The sequence below is a fragment of the Rhinichthys klamathensis genome, unplaced genomic scaffold (assembly GCF_029890125.1).
Source record: "Rhinichthys klamathensis goyatoka isolate OS25496 unplaced genomic scaffold, OSU_Roscu_1.1 h1tg000170l_1, whole genome shotgun sequence".
Lineage (NCBI taxonomy): Eukaryota > Metazoa > Chordata > Actinopteri > Cypriniformes > Leuciscidae > Rhinichthys > Rhinichthys klamathensis.
Genome location: NW_026606701.1, coordinates 227501 through 244099, shown reverse-complemented (window position 1 = coordinate 244099; position 16599 = coordinate 227501). Strand labels below are relative to the sequence as shown.

General features: G+C 39.0%; 1 protein-coding gene and 1 long non-coding RNA gene across 2 annotated transcripts in view; both read right to left on the bottom strand.

Annotated features, from left to right (window-relative positions):
* scfd2 (sec1 family domain containing 2) overlaps positions 1-16599 on the bottom strand; it is a 150135-nt gene that overhangs the window by 74238 nt on the left and 59298 nt on the right. Inside the window, exon 5 of the mRNA XM_056259801.1 lies at positions 3784-4057. Within this exon, the coding sequence (XP_056115776.1) occupies positions 3784-4057 (274 nt within the window). The remainder of the gene's footprint in view (positions 1-3783; positions 4058-16599) is intronic.
* Positions 2742-3307, bottom strand: LOC130091751 (uncharacterized). Its single transcript, XR_008807859.1, has 2 exons — positions 3213-3307; positions 2742-2887 (listed from the first exon to the last, which is right to left on the bottom strand). It is a non-coding gene; the product is annotated as an uncharacterized LOC130091751 (long non-coding RNA).

The following is a 16599-nucleotide window of genomic DNA, read 5'->3' as shown; positions in this document are numbered from 1 at the left end:
TGATAAAAGAAAAAACGAAAGATATAATGATATAAAGAACGATTGATAGAAAGAACGATAGAAAGAGCGATAGATAGAACGATAGGAAAAAAGATTGATAGAAAGAGCATTAGACAATGATCGAAAGAACAAACGATAGATAGAATGATATAAAGAACAATTGATGGAAAGAACGATAGATAGAAAAAAACAACTGATAGAAATAAGGAAATAGAACGATAGAAAGAATGTTAGAAAGAAGGATAGCTAGATAGATAGATAGAAAGAGCAATAGAAAAAATGAACAATAGACAGAATGATAGAAAGAACGAACGATTTCTATAGAGCGATAGAACAATTTTATGATTAAAATTACAAATTGTCTAAATGATTAAAACACTACTAATTATAAATGCTGTGAATTTAGGCATCAACTTTTATTTTATATTCATAATGTAATTGATATTAGGAGATTTGATAAAGATTACATGCATACATGTATTAATATATATAAACACAATGTAATGGATAGTGTCTACAATGGATAGCAACTTTCAGCTCAAAAACTGTGCTCACATACTCAAGTTACAGCAAATTTTCCAACAATCGCAATGCTGCAACATGCCAGCTTGTTCCTTTCAGGACCCCACAGGTACGGAAACATTCGTGAAACTTCAAAACCACACCGACACACACAGATTTGAAACGACACGGTAAAGATGGAGGACCACAAGCCAGTCTGACCGCCGTGGCAAAAGCATCTATTACATGCGCTGATGGCGACTCTCTCAGGGTGTGTCCACCAGCCTAATAGGCACTTTGAATTTCGCTTTAGAACAACAAATCATTGCAGAAGTAAAACAAGCTTATACACACACACACACACACACACACACACACACACACACACACACACACACAAACACACAAACAGAGTTCTCAAGGTTGGAAAAGTTGAACAAGTAGTCATGTTTCAAAAGAAGCATGGCACGCAGTCTTTCTAGAAACCTCCATGTAACCTTGAATACACAACATTATGTAGGCGGCAAGCAAAAATGACTAAGAAACTAAAGCCTGGAGACTGAATTGGTTTGAAGTGCGGGCCGGCGAGTGTACAGAGTTCATTCCTGCAGTCACAAATCAGGCTGAATCAGGTTTACAGGCTCTCATATGGGCCACAGATTCAGATGGCTTCCATCAGCTGTCACCAAACCGAGAGAGAGAGCATGAAAAAGGGAGAACGTCTGAGGAAAAAGTAAATCAAAGATTTGAATCTTTTACTTTCAAAGTGGATTCCACCATAAAAAAGAGCAGTGTGTTAGCATGTGTGTGTGTGTGTGTGACTGATGGAATGTGAGGGTTTGTGAGTGAGTATTCCTGGGGACAAAAGACAGAAAACAGAGGTGTTTCTCTCCATTCATCTTAACTTGCTCACTTTTACCATCTCCATCCATTTTGTATCATCTTGACTCCTCTGTGACCCAGCTCTCTCTTGATCCTTTCCTTTAAGCAATACATCTTGTAACATACAGTGCAGTAATTGAGGGACAATCCCATTGGAGGAAACTGAGATACTGTATACTGTGTTTCAAAGCCTAGTAAGGGAGCAAGACGAATGCTGAAGAAAAGAAAAATACAAACTCTTGTTCTTTCTATGGTAAGGATGGCTATGTAGACAATTAAGGCCCTGGTATACTTCATTCAGTTTAGGCAGCTTACTGGGTTTTAGAACAGTTTATGGGCCAGATTTACAAAACAGGGAAAATTAGTGTGAGAACACAATCCCATAAAAGCGCTGATGGGAGTAGAAAGTTCTGTGGGCGATTTAATGACAATGCGCGCATTAAAGAACACAGACATAGCCGGATCATTTACATAATTGCCATTTCTCTCGCTCTTTGGTGTGATGGTAAAATGATAAGACGTGTCGGTAAGATTTTTTTTATTTATTTTTTAAGATTAAGGTTTTTTTTTAAGTTTCTTATGTTCACCAAGACTGCATTTATTTGATCGAAAATACAGTAAAAAACAGTACTATTGTGAATTATTTTTTTACAATTTCAGATAACATTTCTATTTGAATATATTTTAAAAATGTAATTTTTTCCTGTGATGGTAAAGCTTTATTTTTAGCATCATTACTCCAGTCTTCAGTGTCACATGATCCTTCAGAAATCATTCCAATATGCTGATTTGGTAGTCAAGAAATGTTTCTTATCATCAACATTAAAATTTAAACAGCTTTCGAAAGAAAGTAAGTTCAAAAGAACAGCATTTATTAAAAAAAAAAAAAAAATCTTTGTAGCAATGTAAAATAATTTACTGTCACATTTGCACTGATCAATTTAATGCATCCTTGATGAACACAAGTATTAATTTATTTCTAAAAAGAAATAATAATAATAATAATAATAATAATAAAAACACGGTAGTGTAATATGGGTACATGTTCGGACAAAAAAAATTTACCATAAAATTAATGGATATTCTCTTTTAAAAATAACCAAGTAAATTAACCAAGTAAAATTTTCCAACAATTAACACATTTTTAAAAAGATTTTTTTAAATTTGAATTTTTAATGGTCTTGAGGTGGGGCAATTTTTTTTTTCTAAAGCAAATATTTAGGGATGCACTGATATTAAAATGTAGATTGAAACTGATAAGTTATGGCTGATATTAAAATGTTATACTATTTTGTCTAAATAAATCAAATTAATAATTTAAATGCTACTTTTTAAAAGTGAATTTAGGCATCACAACACTAAGGGGCTGTTTACACCTGGCCACTTCATGCGTTTTCTGTGATTGGATAGCTATCCGATCGTGAAAAGACCAGGTGTAAATGCCCTCCGAAACACATTCGAGACGGATTTGAATCCGATCGCTCAAACCACATCAGGAGGAGGTCTGGGCAACGCTATCTCACGACCAATTCGTACGAATTCATACGAGTGATTAAAAGGTGGCTAATTCGTACTAATTCATACGACCTCAATCGTACAAATTTGTACGATTTGTCTAAACCCACGTGATGGGTAGGTTTAGGGGCGGGGTCAGGGGTAGGTCATTCGTACGAATTCATACGAATTTGGTAACTCGTAAAATATGTACGAATTTGCAAAAATCGTACGAATTTGTACGAGTGAGGTCGTATGAATTAGTACGAATTAGCCACCTTGTAAAATTCGTACGAATTGCCGTGAGATCGGGCTGTCTGGGCCGCATTCCAGACGAAACTGGACAAGTGTAAATGCATCTGGTTGTTGAAACCACATATGTAAATTTCACTCCTCCCACAAATGCTAAAAAATAAACGTGTGAGAGCGTGTTATATAGGCCATATGTCATGTTATAGTCAGATATGACGACGCTACTGCAACACAGATCACCTCAGATGAGCGTCTATTCATCAAGCCAACGCGCCGCAAACTAACGCAAATCAAAGTGAAAGTCAGTCGCAGACGCTTAACACACAATCATCTTCGTTAAAAGTAAAGAAACGAAATGATCTTACCAGTTCTGTTAACGCTCACTCTTATTCGGTCTTTGATTTCGAAATTAGCTGATGATCAATAAAATGCAGCAATATCTGTTGCTTTCGGTGACGTGCACTCCATTAAATCTGCATATAGCGCGGGAATTGAAGATCGGATTTATATCCATTTTGCACACGTGTAAATGGAATCGATTTGATAAATCAGATAGCTATCCGATCTGAGAAAACGCATGAAGTGGCCAGGTGTAAACAGCCCCTAATATATAATGGTAGTGGGATCATGTTGAACTAGTATTCCACAACTGACCTGTGATCTCCTGCAGCAGGGGGCTTAATGTGGTCTGCCGGGTGAGTCGGAGTGTCAATGCACCAATCAATTCCTTCTCCACCTTCTCCACATGCTTTCCCTCCTCAGCACCAGCCGGACATGCTTCCTGGGCCATAGAGTACACATAAACCAGCAGCACCAGAAGATCATCCACGCTCAGCTCACCAGAGTCAGAACCTGTTCCAGACTCACTGGACTTTATGAGGGGAAGAAGTTGTTTCAGAACCTCTGCCAGGTCAGAGTCCCCCAAGGCCTGAAGAACAGAGACATTCATCAGCAATATTAAGACTATTAATGTAGCATCGCATCTATCAAACTACAGTGGTGACATTTATCCAGCAGGAATTACAAAGTTCTGCTTTAGTTATTTCCATGACAAGATCAATCATTATGTCAGAGATCTCCACCGCACTCTTTTCCACTTGTACGTATGCTAAATTCTTTAGCAAATCAGTACTGAAGGGTCAGTACTTATTCGTTCTGACCCTGAACTAATACCTAATGCTGTTACAGAGCACATTTATGGATGAGATCTGCTAAAATATCTTTTAAAGGTGAAGTGGGGTTAAAATATTTTCTCGTATCCTATCTTATTATGCAGAGACAACAATAAGTTAATGTTTTTGAACAAAGGCTGCATTTATTTGATCTAAAATACAGTAAAAAATATAAATAATGTGAAATATTACAATTTAAAATACCTGCTCAAATTGCTGCTAAAAAAACATTTAATATTATCAATGTTGAAAACAGATGCTTAATATTTTTGTAGAAACAATATTTTATCAGCATTCTTTGATGAATCAATTTCAAAAGAATTTTTTTTGTAACAAACTAAAAATCTTTACTGTTACTTTTGATCCATTTAATGCATATTTGTCTTAACTGTAGTATTCTTTTAAAAAGGTGGTGTGTGTGTATATATATATATATATATATATATATATATATATATACACATACAAATATATAACAAATATTTTATTATATATTATTAAAAGGAATATTAAATGTCATTACACTGACAATAACACAAAGATTTACTGTATATAATATTTATATTTATTTTAAGTATATTATTTAACTATATGATGTCTTTAACTCATAATCTGCATAGCTGCTGTCCATAAAAAAAATAAAAATAAAAAAAATTAGTCAAGAAGCTGCCCCAGAGTTCAAGATGCATTCCCAACCAACGTGAAGTGCAGATGACCCTGAAAAGTTTCCACAAATCTTTGTCGTGACATCTGTTTACGGGTAACGATATCAGAGCAAATTTAACTGCTCACAGGAAAAACTGCTCAGTTTACACGAGGACAGACTGTTGAGATACAAATCAACATGTTTGTGTGCGTTCGTGTGAGTCTGAGAATGATTGCGTGCTTGTGTTAGAGCGTGTGAGTATTTGAAACCTACAAAATCTAATAACCTTGAGGATGGATTTCATATGCAATGAAAAACGTCCCTATTGAGCACAGCAGAGCTGTTCTGCCCAACACAAACACGTTGTCTCTCTCTAGAGAGAGCTAAACTGGCCTTGCTTCGGAATCTCATATCTGAAAACTACAGAATCCTCCCTCTGAGCCTGGGAGTACAATGACAACCAAACAATACATTCCAAAGCACTGAAACATGGAGTCTCAGCCCACTAGGCCCCCACGTGTCATCCTTCCTTCTGAACATGAGCGGCCCACCTGAATCATCTTATGAGGTAACCATTATCAGTCAGAAGAGAAATAAAGGAGTGTGTTGTAGGTTATTCTTTCAGACAAAATGAAATTCCACACCGTTAAGTCTGGAGCACACGCCAGTTTTTTCACTCGGGAGAAATCGTGTGGAAATCGTTGATGCTCATATGGTCGTGGAGGAATTACGAGATGAGATGAGTACATTACGAGCATGTTTAAAAACTTTGGGGAGTCGGCCAGATTTTGACCAGCGTATAGGCTGTCCCATATTGCCAAATCATACACAACCACGTCACATAGGCTAAGATCTATGAATACTATTAAGCTATAGCCCAGAGGCTGTAACCATGCAGCGTGCGGACACACACACACACACACACACACACACACACACACACACACACACACACACACACACACACACACACACACACACACACACACACACACACACACACACACACACACACACACACACACACACACACACACACACACACACACACACACACACACACACACACACACACACACACTCTCTAGTTGTTTCTGTTGAAAGGAAAGGCTGTGCTGCTACTCTGCTCTTCAACAAATCATTTTTTTCTTTTTTCTTTCTATCCAAAACTATAGCAGCAACATTGAAAGCTTCAGTCTCTGTGTTTAGCGCAAAAGCTTGTGCAATTGCCACCGGCTCACTGTGCAATACAGTCGTGCCGTTCACCAGCTGCTTAGACACGATTTTCAGGTTAACTGACTGGTAACGCGTGCAATATCTCACAACCTCCGGAGTGTCCGAACTCATACAGTGTACGCCCACCTTTACCCCGCTTTAGTGGATGAGATTCCACATTAGACCTCTAAGGTCTGACCCATGGTGTACAGAATAGGGATAGAATTTAGATCTTTCTGATTTGTAGAATGTTTTTTTCTTGGAGTGCGGTCTGGGGGAACTCAAAGAGTTAGAGGAAGTTGAACCCCAGCGGGCTAATTCAGATCTTTGTGTCATAACCTCCCAGCCAGAGCGCCTGGATATGAGGGACTCTTTCTCTATTGGATGGAATCATTCTAAAAGCAGGCCTGGATATGTAAGAGGTCGTCCGATAGTGGATTTCACCGATACCGATATTTAGGTTTGACCGTACGTGCCGATAACCGATTAATCAACCGATATTTTTAAAACGGATACTGGATAAAAAAAAACCATAACACTCCAAGTAAAACAGTGCTGAACTGAAATGTGCTAAATTAAATAGATACTGTATATAAATATGAATATATTCTACAGAACGAATTCTACAGAAAATTATTTAAACATTAAAATATTACAGGTTTCTTTAGCTATAACCAAGAAACATAGGTACATTTCATAGGTAACACTTTGCAAGTCCCATTTGTTAACAGGGATGTATTAGCTTTCATTAACTATATGTATTATGGAAAACATTTTTTTTTACAGCATGTATTAATATTTGAGCAAGACAATTGTACCTTGATCATTCATGTTAGTTCATAGTACATTACCTAAGGTTAACAGATCAAATAAAAACTCAATTTAAAATGTATTAGAAAATGTTGACATTAACAAACTAACAATGGACAAAATGTTCTACGACATTTATTAACCTTAATGCTAAAAATGTAATCTTATTGTAAAGTGTTACAATATAAATCCAAAGAGTCTGCTATACTTAAAGATGACCATCTTTAAATATCTGCAAAGGCCAGAGCATTACAATTGCATAAATGTATAGTCTCTCACTTGATTTGATTCTAATGGGCTATATGCACGCATAACTTCCGCGTTTGATGCAAGGATGCGTTAGATGTAATTGTATATATAGTTATGTTTATTTAATATAATAAACAAAGAAGCATAAACAAAATGAGGGGTGTCTGTTTTGTCTGTTTTTGTGACTAACGTTTATTTAGTATAGCAATAGAGTATAAAAACCAATATAAATTCTCGGTATAGCATTGGACTCTACGATCGGCTGAAGTAATCCAGCATCCTTAGACCTTCACTGGAAATACCGCCGTGCATAGAGCCCATTCAGGGCTGGAAATGGGGGGTAACGCAGGGGACGGAGTCCATGGAGTAAATTCCAAGGGGGGACGGCGTTCCAGTTCATATTGTTTAAAAAAATGTTTAGGGAAATGAATGGATTTCTATATGTTATTCTCTCAATAGACTACAAAAGCGATACGAGTTCAGAACAAAAACATAGCGCAATTGGTAGGTTAAGGATTAGTTGTGGGGGAAGGGTTAGGAAAACAGGTACTGACTTCAACGAGGGGGTAATAATTTGGCAGGGGGTCGAAATTAGGCACAACACCGGCACTTTTCGCATGTTGCCAGTACTCTGACCGAAACACAAAACCAGGCTATTAATTAATTGTATACAACAAATTCTGATTTGTTTATGTTTCTGTTGGCTGCATGAACATATCAATGTTGAGAAAGCAATCACGTCACTAGCTTTAAATATGCAACTTCGCCGGCTAATGAATGCATACAAGTGACCGGCAGCTGGATATAAACGAATGCAAATAGATGGTAACAATTGCGACATTACACATTTGGGTCAGGTTTGCGTGTGTTTTTGTCACATTGTTATAACCGCTCGAGGTAGGCTACAAATGTTAGAGTCCTCACAGCCTCGACGGCAAACATACTTCTGTTCTTTCTCTGCTAATTCTCATTTGGTCAACAAATTAATTACTTTATAATAAAATGTCAACATGGACTGTAGTGTTCTGTATTCATACCGTTTCGCTGTCAGTGTTTTAAATGCCCATCTGAAGTGTCAGTGCTCTCCGTGCAGCGTGTTCTCTCTGTGCTGTGCGCAGCCTCACGTGTTACAATCAAGGGGGTAATCCATCGACCGGAAGTTGAAGCCGGCCGGGTGCTGCCATCTTGTAGCAGGACTTCACTTGCGTTAGCATTTCCATTGACTCCCATTCATTTTGGCGTCACTTTGACAGTAACTTTACATCTGAGGCGTTTAAAGACTCCATTTGTCCATTATTTATTTCTAAAGAAACACGACAATGTAGTGCTCCATAACCTTCTATGTTACATTATGGCCCCGTAGAAACAGATATTGTAAAAATAGGCTAACGATTGCGTCATAACCACTCGACTCTGTCGCGCTGTACAGAAATTACCGTACAGACAGGAGGAGAAGCTCGCAGGCAATCGGGGGGACGTCCCGTCAGGGGAGAAGCCCATAGATAATGAGTCCATAAAAGCAACGGAATACTTACTCCTGCTCACTCACGCCAAAGAACTCTTTGCTCAAGTTCCCCGTCTCTGCAAGATTAACGTTGGCAATTTTCAAGCACAGCTACTAGAAGATTTACGTCTGTCAGACAGGTTGCTCACGTCATCAAGCTTAGTTTGAGTCGGTTTGAGTCTGCGCGTCAGGAACGGAAGTGCTCAAAAATCGCTAAAAATGGGCTTCAACTGTCTCAACTGAGTAGAGTTCCAATGAGATGGCTCTGTCCACTTCTTATACTGTCTATGGTTACAATAAACAACACGCGGTGCGTGATAGTGATAGTTTTTATTCCGCCTCTAGAGGCCGCTCTCGTTTTGTATAATGCCAGCAGTCTCTTCTGAGCGCTCTCCTACTGTGTAATGCAAGGGGGTAAAATTAAATCCCATAGACAGTAAAAGAAATGGACACAGCGACCCCATAGACTTCAGTGGAGAAAAGTGAAGTCAATTAGAAGCACTGACTTCCTGATTGCCAAGCGTACTGCTGCAGGCTCAAACTGAGCTTGACGACGTAGATGTGACGTGAGCAACCTGTCTCACAGTTGTAAGACTTCTAGTAGCTGTGACAAGAGAAATCTGAATCATTCCCTTCCGAATCTTGCAGAGCCGGAGATCGTGAGTATTAGCTGTCCATGAGCTAGCAGCAGGAGCAACTTTACAACTTTCTATGGGCTTCTCCCTTGACTTTATGCCTCCACGTCCCCCCGATTGTGCGCGAGCTTCTACTTCTGTCTATACGGTCATTTCTGTACTGTGCGACAGAGAGTCGAGTGTTATGACGCAATCGTTAGCCTATTTTAACAAAAGCTGCTTCTACGGGGCCATAATGTAAGATACAAGGTAATGGAGCCTTTTATACATTGTTGTGTTTCTTTAGAAATAAACAATGGACAAATGGAGTCTTTAAACGTCTCAGATGTAAAGTTATTCGCTGTCAAAGTGACGCCAAAATGAATGTGAGTCAATGGAATGCTAACAGCAGGTGAAGGCTTGCTAGCCAATGGCGGCCCCCGGGGAGACTTCAGTTTCCGGCTGGTGGATTACCATCAGCCAGAACCTGAAGCTTCCTCTGGGGGCCACCATTGTAGCAGACCATCACGAGGGGTGCTTCTCAATTCTTATTTGTGCATCCTCGTTTCCTTTCCTCGTGTCTCAGCTCCACCCCCTGTAGGATGCGAGGGAAGGCTGCAAGGAAAGAAAATGAGGACGGAGGAATCGAATTTAAGTTTTTTTTTTTTACTTTGGAATACTTGATCACTCGAGCGTCACTTCACTGCGTCATCAGCAGCGCTCAAAGGATCTGCCCTTATGTTGTTGAAGTTTGGTTATTTAAGAAATTAGTAATAAATAATAATAAAGCAAGATACCCTGTTAAAATATGTGAGATGTGTGGTTTATATAAACTGCAAAGGTAAAGTATAAATTAAAATGATTGTGACCGACGTGAAGGGGGAGGAGAATTGATACGTGCGTCACGTTTAGTCGATAAAACACTTCCGCAAAGCATACAACTGTGCATCCTCACTCACGACTCCTCTGGAAGCCTCCTCACTCCTCGATTCTCGCCTCCTCGCGGTGTAATTAGAGAATTGAGATGTCCTTCAAGATGGCTGAGCTCGATCGGTTTCCGGGTCATAGGATGGAGGACGGAGGATCGAGGAGACGAGGAGGGATATTGGGAAGCACCCCTGCTGTTAGCATTCCATTGACTCCCATTCATTTTGGCGTCACTTTGACAGCGAATAACTTTACATCTGAGGCGTCCAAAGACTCCATTTGTCCATTATTTATTTCGAAAGAAACACGACAATGTATAAAAGGCTCCATTACTTTGTATCTTACGTTATGGCCCCGTAGAAGCCGTTTTTGTTAAAATAGGCTAACGATTGCGTCATAACACGCGACTCTCTGTCGCACAGTAGAGAAATTACCGTATAGACAGGAGGAGAAGCTCGCAGGCAATCTTTTACTGTCTATGAGGCAATCGGGGGGACATGGAGGCATAAAGTCAAGGGAGAAGCCCATAGATAGAGAGTCCATAAAAGCAACGGGACAAAATATTTCAACAATGGATTTGTTTCAGATTTCAAATCAGATTTGTCTTGGCACAGCTACTAGAAGTCTTACAACTGTCAGACAGGTTGCTCACGTCACATCTACGCCGTCAAGCTCAGTGTGAGCCTGTGCAGTTCGCTCAGCCATTAGTGCTTCTAATGGGCTTCACTTTTCTCCGTTGAAGTCTATGGGGTCGCTGTGTCCATTTCTTTTACTGTCTATGGTGTAATGACAGCGCACTCTTCTCAGCTGCTCCAACAACGGACGCAACCAGGAAAAACTGGTATGGATTTTTGCTGATAACGATAGTTTTCACCAATCGGCTATTGGTACCGTTATATCGGCAAAACCGATTAATCGGTCGACCTCTAGGCGTATGACTGGGTGTGATGGATCACATGTTCACAACACCATGAACGAAAGGATATGCATTTAAAAAGATGTAGCTCATTGAGAGGAACCACAGTGAATCTTGATCGATAATTTTCCTTTAACAAAATGGTTATCAATAACAAACAACTCAATTCTATCAGAAATGAATGTGGTTCTGGTAAACCAACTGTCAAACTCTTTAGACGATGGTGTGGCTGCCACTTTTTATTGTGCAAGGTAAAAGATTTGCTTAGGATTACTTTTGGAGACCTGTGCAAAGTAGATGGTAAAGGAGGATCAGAAAATCATTGAAACCTTGAGACATAAACATCAACAAGATGAGCATATAAGGCAACACTAAGCATATAAGGTAACTGTATATAACTGAATTTCTGAGTAAATTAATGATTATATATTCAAAAAATGTATTCCCTTAACTAACATTAACTATGGCATCAGGTTTGCTGTATTAGTTTGAGCCCTTGTCCAATAATGACTGTCAAAAAGAACAAGCAGATCGACCCAAACAACCTTCGCAAGCACAACATGCGGGACCCTGCACAGTGGCAATTCTTTATTTTAAACCTCTCTTATGTTTCGGATATGATGTTATCTAGAGATATGATGTTATTACACATGGATGTGTGATAACATCGGATATGATGTTATCACACATCCACGTGAGCACCACATTCAATCTTGTTCTGCGAAATTCTGAATCAAAGCCCAGATTCGTGTTTTACAATGAATAAAATTTGAGGGAAACAAGAACAAACTCCCTCAAAGGGCACGTGACTCACTAGCCTCTACCACAAAACACATTTTTATCCTTTGACATTGTGAAATAGAAGCCTTGCAGAACCCTTAGCCCAAATATTTGTGAAACAGAGCAGGCGTTTTCTTTTCTACTTCATTTACAGGCCAAAGAAAGATTCTTTTATGATGCTGTCACTACATCATGGTAAGAGATGGTAAGAGATATTCTGCAACATCTTTGACTGCAAATGTACCATAGCAACATCTGACCAACAAGCTTCATCAAATTCCACAAATGCATTCGCCCCACTATGATTCTTTGCAAGAAAGGATAAACAGTGCCAGGGCTGTCATCCACCAATTTTTAAGGGAGTCCTGCCTCACTTAGTAGCCAAGGCAAGATAGGACACGATCAGAGGAGAAACAAAACAAAACCAAAAAAAACACTTGGGGGTTAAAATCCAGTAAATCCAGTATCCAGATTTTTTTTTTTTCCAGCTTCATAAGTTCAGAATTCTACTTGCCCTGCCAACAGTTTCACTGGCCCCAAAACACACAAACGACAAATTCAAAATATAAATTAAAATGATTCAGAATAGTCCGTTTTAAACGTATAATTAAAGGAGAACTCCGGGCAATTTTTAAGTGAATCTTGATCGTTAGACCTTTGTGAGTACTGACTATAGGAAAAAAAACGAACCGGATTGGTGCTTGCTACGCGGAGCTGCGACCGCGAATGCCCAGAGCTCCCACCCAGCTAAAACGGCAGCTATGGGGGCATCGACATAAAGAGCGTTTTTAAGCCTCTTAACAGACACAAAATGCAATTAAAATGTCTGTCCAACATGAACAGGGACCCTACATGTGAACAAGATGCGTTTAGCAACTTAGCCAGTGTTTCAACTCACCTAAATAGTCTTTTAGACGGCAAGCTGTAGTCTCGCGCTGCAGTCCCGTGCTGTAGCCGGAAAAGGTAAACAATGTCCAGGTGGGAGGAGCGTTGATCATGTGCGACGAGTTATGATCAGAGTTGCTTACAAGTGAAGAAGAAATGGCTCCTCCCACCTGGACATTGTTTACCTTTTCCGGCTACAGCACGGGACTGCAGCGCGAGACTACAGCTTGCCGTCTAAAAGACTATTTAGGTGAGTTGAAACACTGGCTAAGTTGCTAAACGCATCTTGTTCACATGTAGGGTCCCTGTTCATGTTGGACAGACATTTTAATTGCATTTTGTGTCTGTTAAGAGGCTTAAAAACGCTCTTTATGTCGATGCCCCTATAGCTGCCGTTTTAGCTGGGTGGGAGCTCTGGGCATTCGCGGTCGCAGCTCCGCGTAGCAAGCACCAATCCGGTTCGTTTTTTTTCCTATAGTCAGTACTCACAAAGGTCTAACGATCAAGATTCACTTAAAAATTGCCCGGAGTTCTCCTTTAATACATGTATTATTTAATGTTGTTTAAATGTAATTATACATTTAACATTTTATCAAAAGAAAGTCTGTAATAATATCTGGAAATTATTTGGTTATTATAATTATACATTATTATGAAATTTACAAGCAAAAGTCACAAAAAACCAAGGGCCCTATTTTAATGATCTAAGCGCATGGTCTAAAGTGCATGGCGCAAGTGCAGTTAGGGCATGTCCGAATCTACTTTTGCTAGTTTAACGACGGGAAAAATGGTCGGCGACGGTGCGCCCAGCGCATGGTCTAAAAGGGTTGTCCCTTCTCTTAATGAGTAATGGGTGTGTTTTGGGCGTAATGTGCAATAAACCAATCAGAGTCTCATCTCCCTTTCCCTTTAAATGCCAGTTGTGCTCGTGCCATGGCAGATTCGCTATTTAGTGGAAAGACCGAACGCGTCTCCAGAGTGCAAACGGATCTCCTCGCGTGCAAGGTTCAACCATCTACGGGACAAGGCAGATTCCACCATATCTTTATGTGCACAATAATAATCTTTTGCATTGTAATCCTTTTGTTTTTAATATTTGGCATGTTTGTGTGATGCTGCGCGTCCCAGTGTGTCTGTAATAAGCAGAATGTACGCGCGTTGTGGACCGCCAATAGGCGCACATTACTACCGCGCTCTTTAAATAACAAAAAAAATATTGGCCATTGACTTTTGACCAGGTTTCAGTTGGTCAATATTTCAGTTGCCTCAAAATAGCAACGTGCCAACAATGCGCCTGAACACACCTCGTTTTCAGACCAGCACGCCCATGGGCGCATGATGGACGCAAATGCATTTGCTATTTAACCCTCTGGGGACCAGAAACGCGCCCGCGCGTTTTGCCGTTTTTTTTTCACATAGCAGAAAAATAGACTTAAAATACTCTGTTGATTTTGATCGTACATATAAGTGTTATACATCAATCGATCCTGTTAATTGTCTATTATTTTTCTGTATACTCACAATAAAAACAAAGTTTTGTGCTTTTTGTCAAATAAAGAAAAATAAACATGATGCGAGTTTTGCCTTCTCTCTGTCAGTGCAGTCCATTCTGAAACACGTCCGAAAAATTAACTCTAACTCTGCAAATACTTGTCATACAGGCACGAGAGGTTTTTCTTTATGAAGCTTGAATTCTCTTCTTTTTAATGATGTAATTTATATAAAAAACAAATATTCTCAGTTTATGTAATCTGTATGAAAAGAGAGTGCTGTCAGATTTTTTTTCCCCAGCTCATTACACTTCATTACGCGTTAATCTGACACGCCCACGGAGGACGCGCGCTATTCAAACGCAAATGTCGAGGCAAGCCATGACAATGCCCACATCAGCCGTTCCACCGCGGCGGTAAAATGTGGGGTGTATTTGCTGCCTTTTACCGCCAAGAGGCGCTACAATCATAGACTCTGAAAAGTGTTTGTTTATTCTCTCTAATGCGTAATCTGCTGCCGCACCGCACTGATTCAGAGCGATTGAAAGCTGGTAGCAGATGAATTCAACAAGTGAAACGTAGTTAAAATAATTCATAATCACAATACTGAAATTAGGCTACTGAAATGAAATTGAATAAATAATGAAAAAGTAAAACATTGCAATAAAAACAGTCACAGACGTATAGACGATAGCTCAGTGGTTAACGCAACAACACGAGCTTCGAGGAGCTTCAATCGACTCGGATCGAATCTCAATGTAGCATACATGTTAACCGATGTTGCCCTACAGCGTTTATGTTTAACCTTCTTGATGCTTAAATAGCTAACTGTTTATAACTGTTTACTTATTTAAAGTCAAGAGTTTTGTTTAATTATTATTACAACATAAATTTGCTACATTCCTGGAACCGCAGCCGCTGCACAAAGGACAAAAACTGATGAAGGAAGATTGTCAGCCGATTGCATCAGAAAATGAAAATGAAGAAGCTCGTCTTTAGTCTGCTAAATTATTGTGTAATGTAAAAGAACACTAAAATTACTTAAGTTTGAAACCAAGTTCGAACATTTCAAGGTTTAAATAAAGTGTCGGGACAGTTTTTTTTATTTAAAACAGGGTTGCATCGGGTTTAGAGTTTATTTCTTTTGCGATGCAAAATAAGAAACACTAGGCTAATCTTATTCTTGCGACATTTTAAATTTGTATTGCCAAAGAAATGACAGCTATATTAAACAATTAAAACAGTAGGCCTACAAAACGAAAATTGTCCAAAGCAACATAATTAAATTAAAACATGCGTTTTTCTTTGCCTCTCTCGCGCTGAATCTCTTTTTAACAAGTTTATTTAGTCTCCCTCGCTCTCCATATGAAAGAGGAACATTAACACCTATGCCTATTGTCCTGCGCGCTCGATACAGCACTGAACTGTCCCTCCAACCCCCCACCGGCTATTGGAGTCTGAGGCTGATTTAACACAAAGAGAAGTCACAATTCACACTTAAATCGCTATTCTAGACAGTGTTGATAATGAAGGAATTAAATGATTTAAGTTACATGTAGCCTAGTGATATTTCTGTCATAAAAGCTTATTACTAAATATTTAATTATTTCAGTAATTGATGAAATAAAACTGGTTTGGGCCAGCTTTTTCCAAGCAAAACTAAATATAATCTGAAAAAACGCATGTTAATTTGTTTTCATGAACAAAATGTTCAACTCAATATTAAAGTCTACAGGGATCTTTGGATCCTTTCAACCAGGCATGCAATTTGTGAATTAAGTTTTTTTATTTTTATTTTTTATTCAAATAAATATCGAACCACGGTGCTTCGTGGTAATGCTGCTAAATTAAATAACATGTATTGAATAATTATGAACTTAAATGAAACAATATCGCAACATTTCGACAAATGCATTATTTGATCTGTTTTTACATTTTAATTCAGGGCGATTTAGCCTGCTACATTTAATTAGAGCGAGATTTTCACCCTTGTCTTGTCATTTTCTCATTGGGAAGCGCTTACAGGCTACATGTTTGAGTACATCCTCTGTACCTCTCGTTTTCATATGGATTACATAATCAGATAACATTTATTAGCCAGAATATTTAGACATTTAAAGGCTTTAGACAGAGCCGATTTCTTATAGTGACTGAGCTGAAGTGGCTTTCGGTTCATTTTTGTGACGCGCAGTTCCCGGAGACAGAGACGACAGATAAACTGTTTTTGTCGTTAGCAAAAGTTCGAATAAAACCCGACTTTAG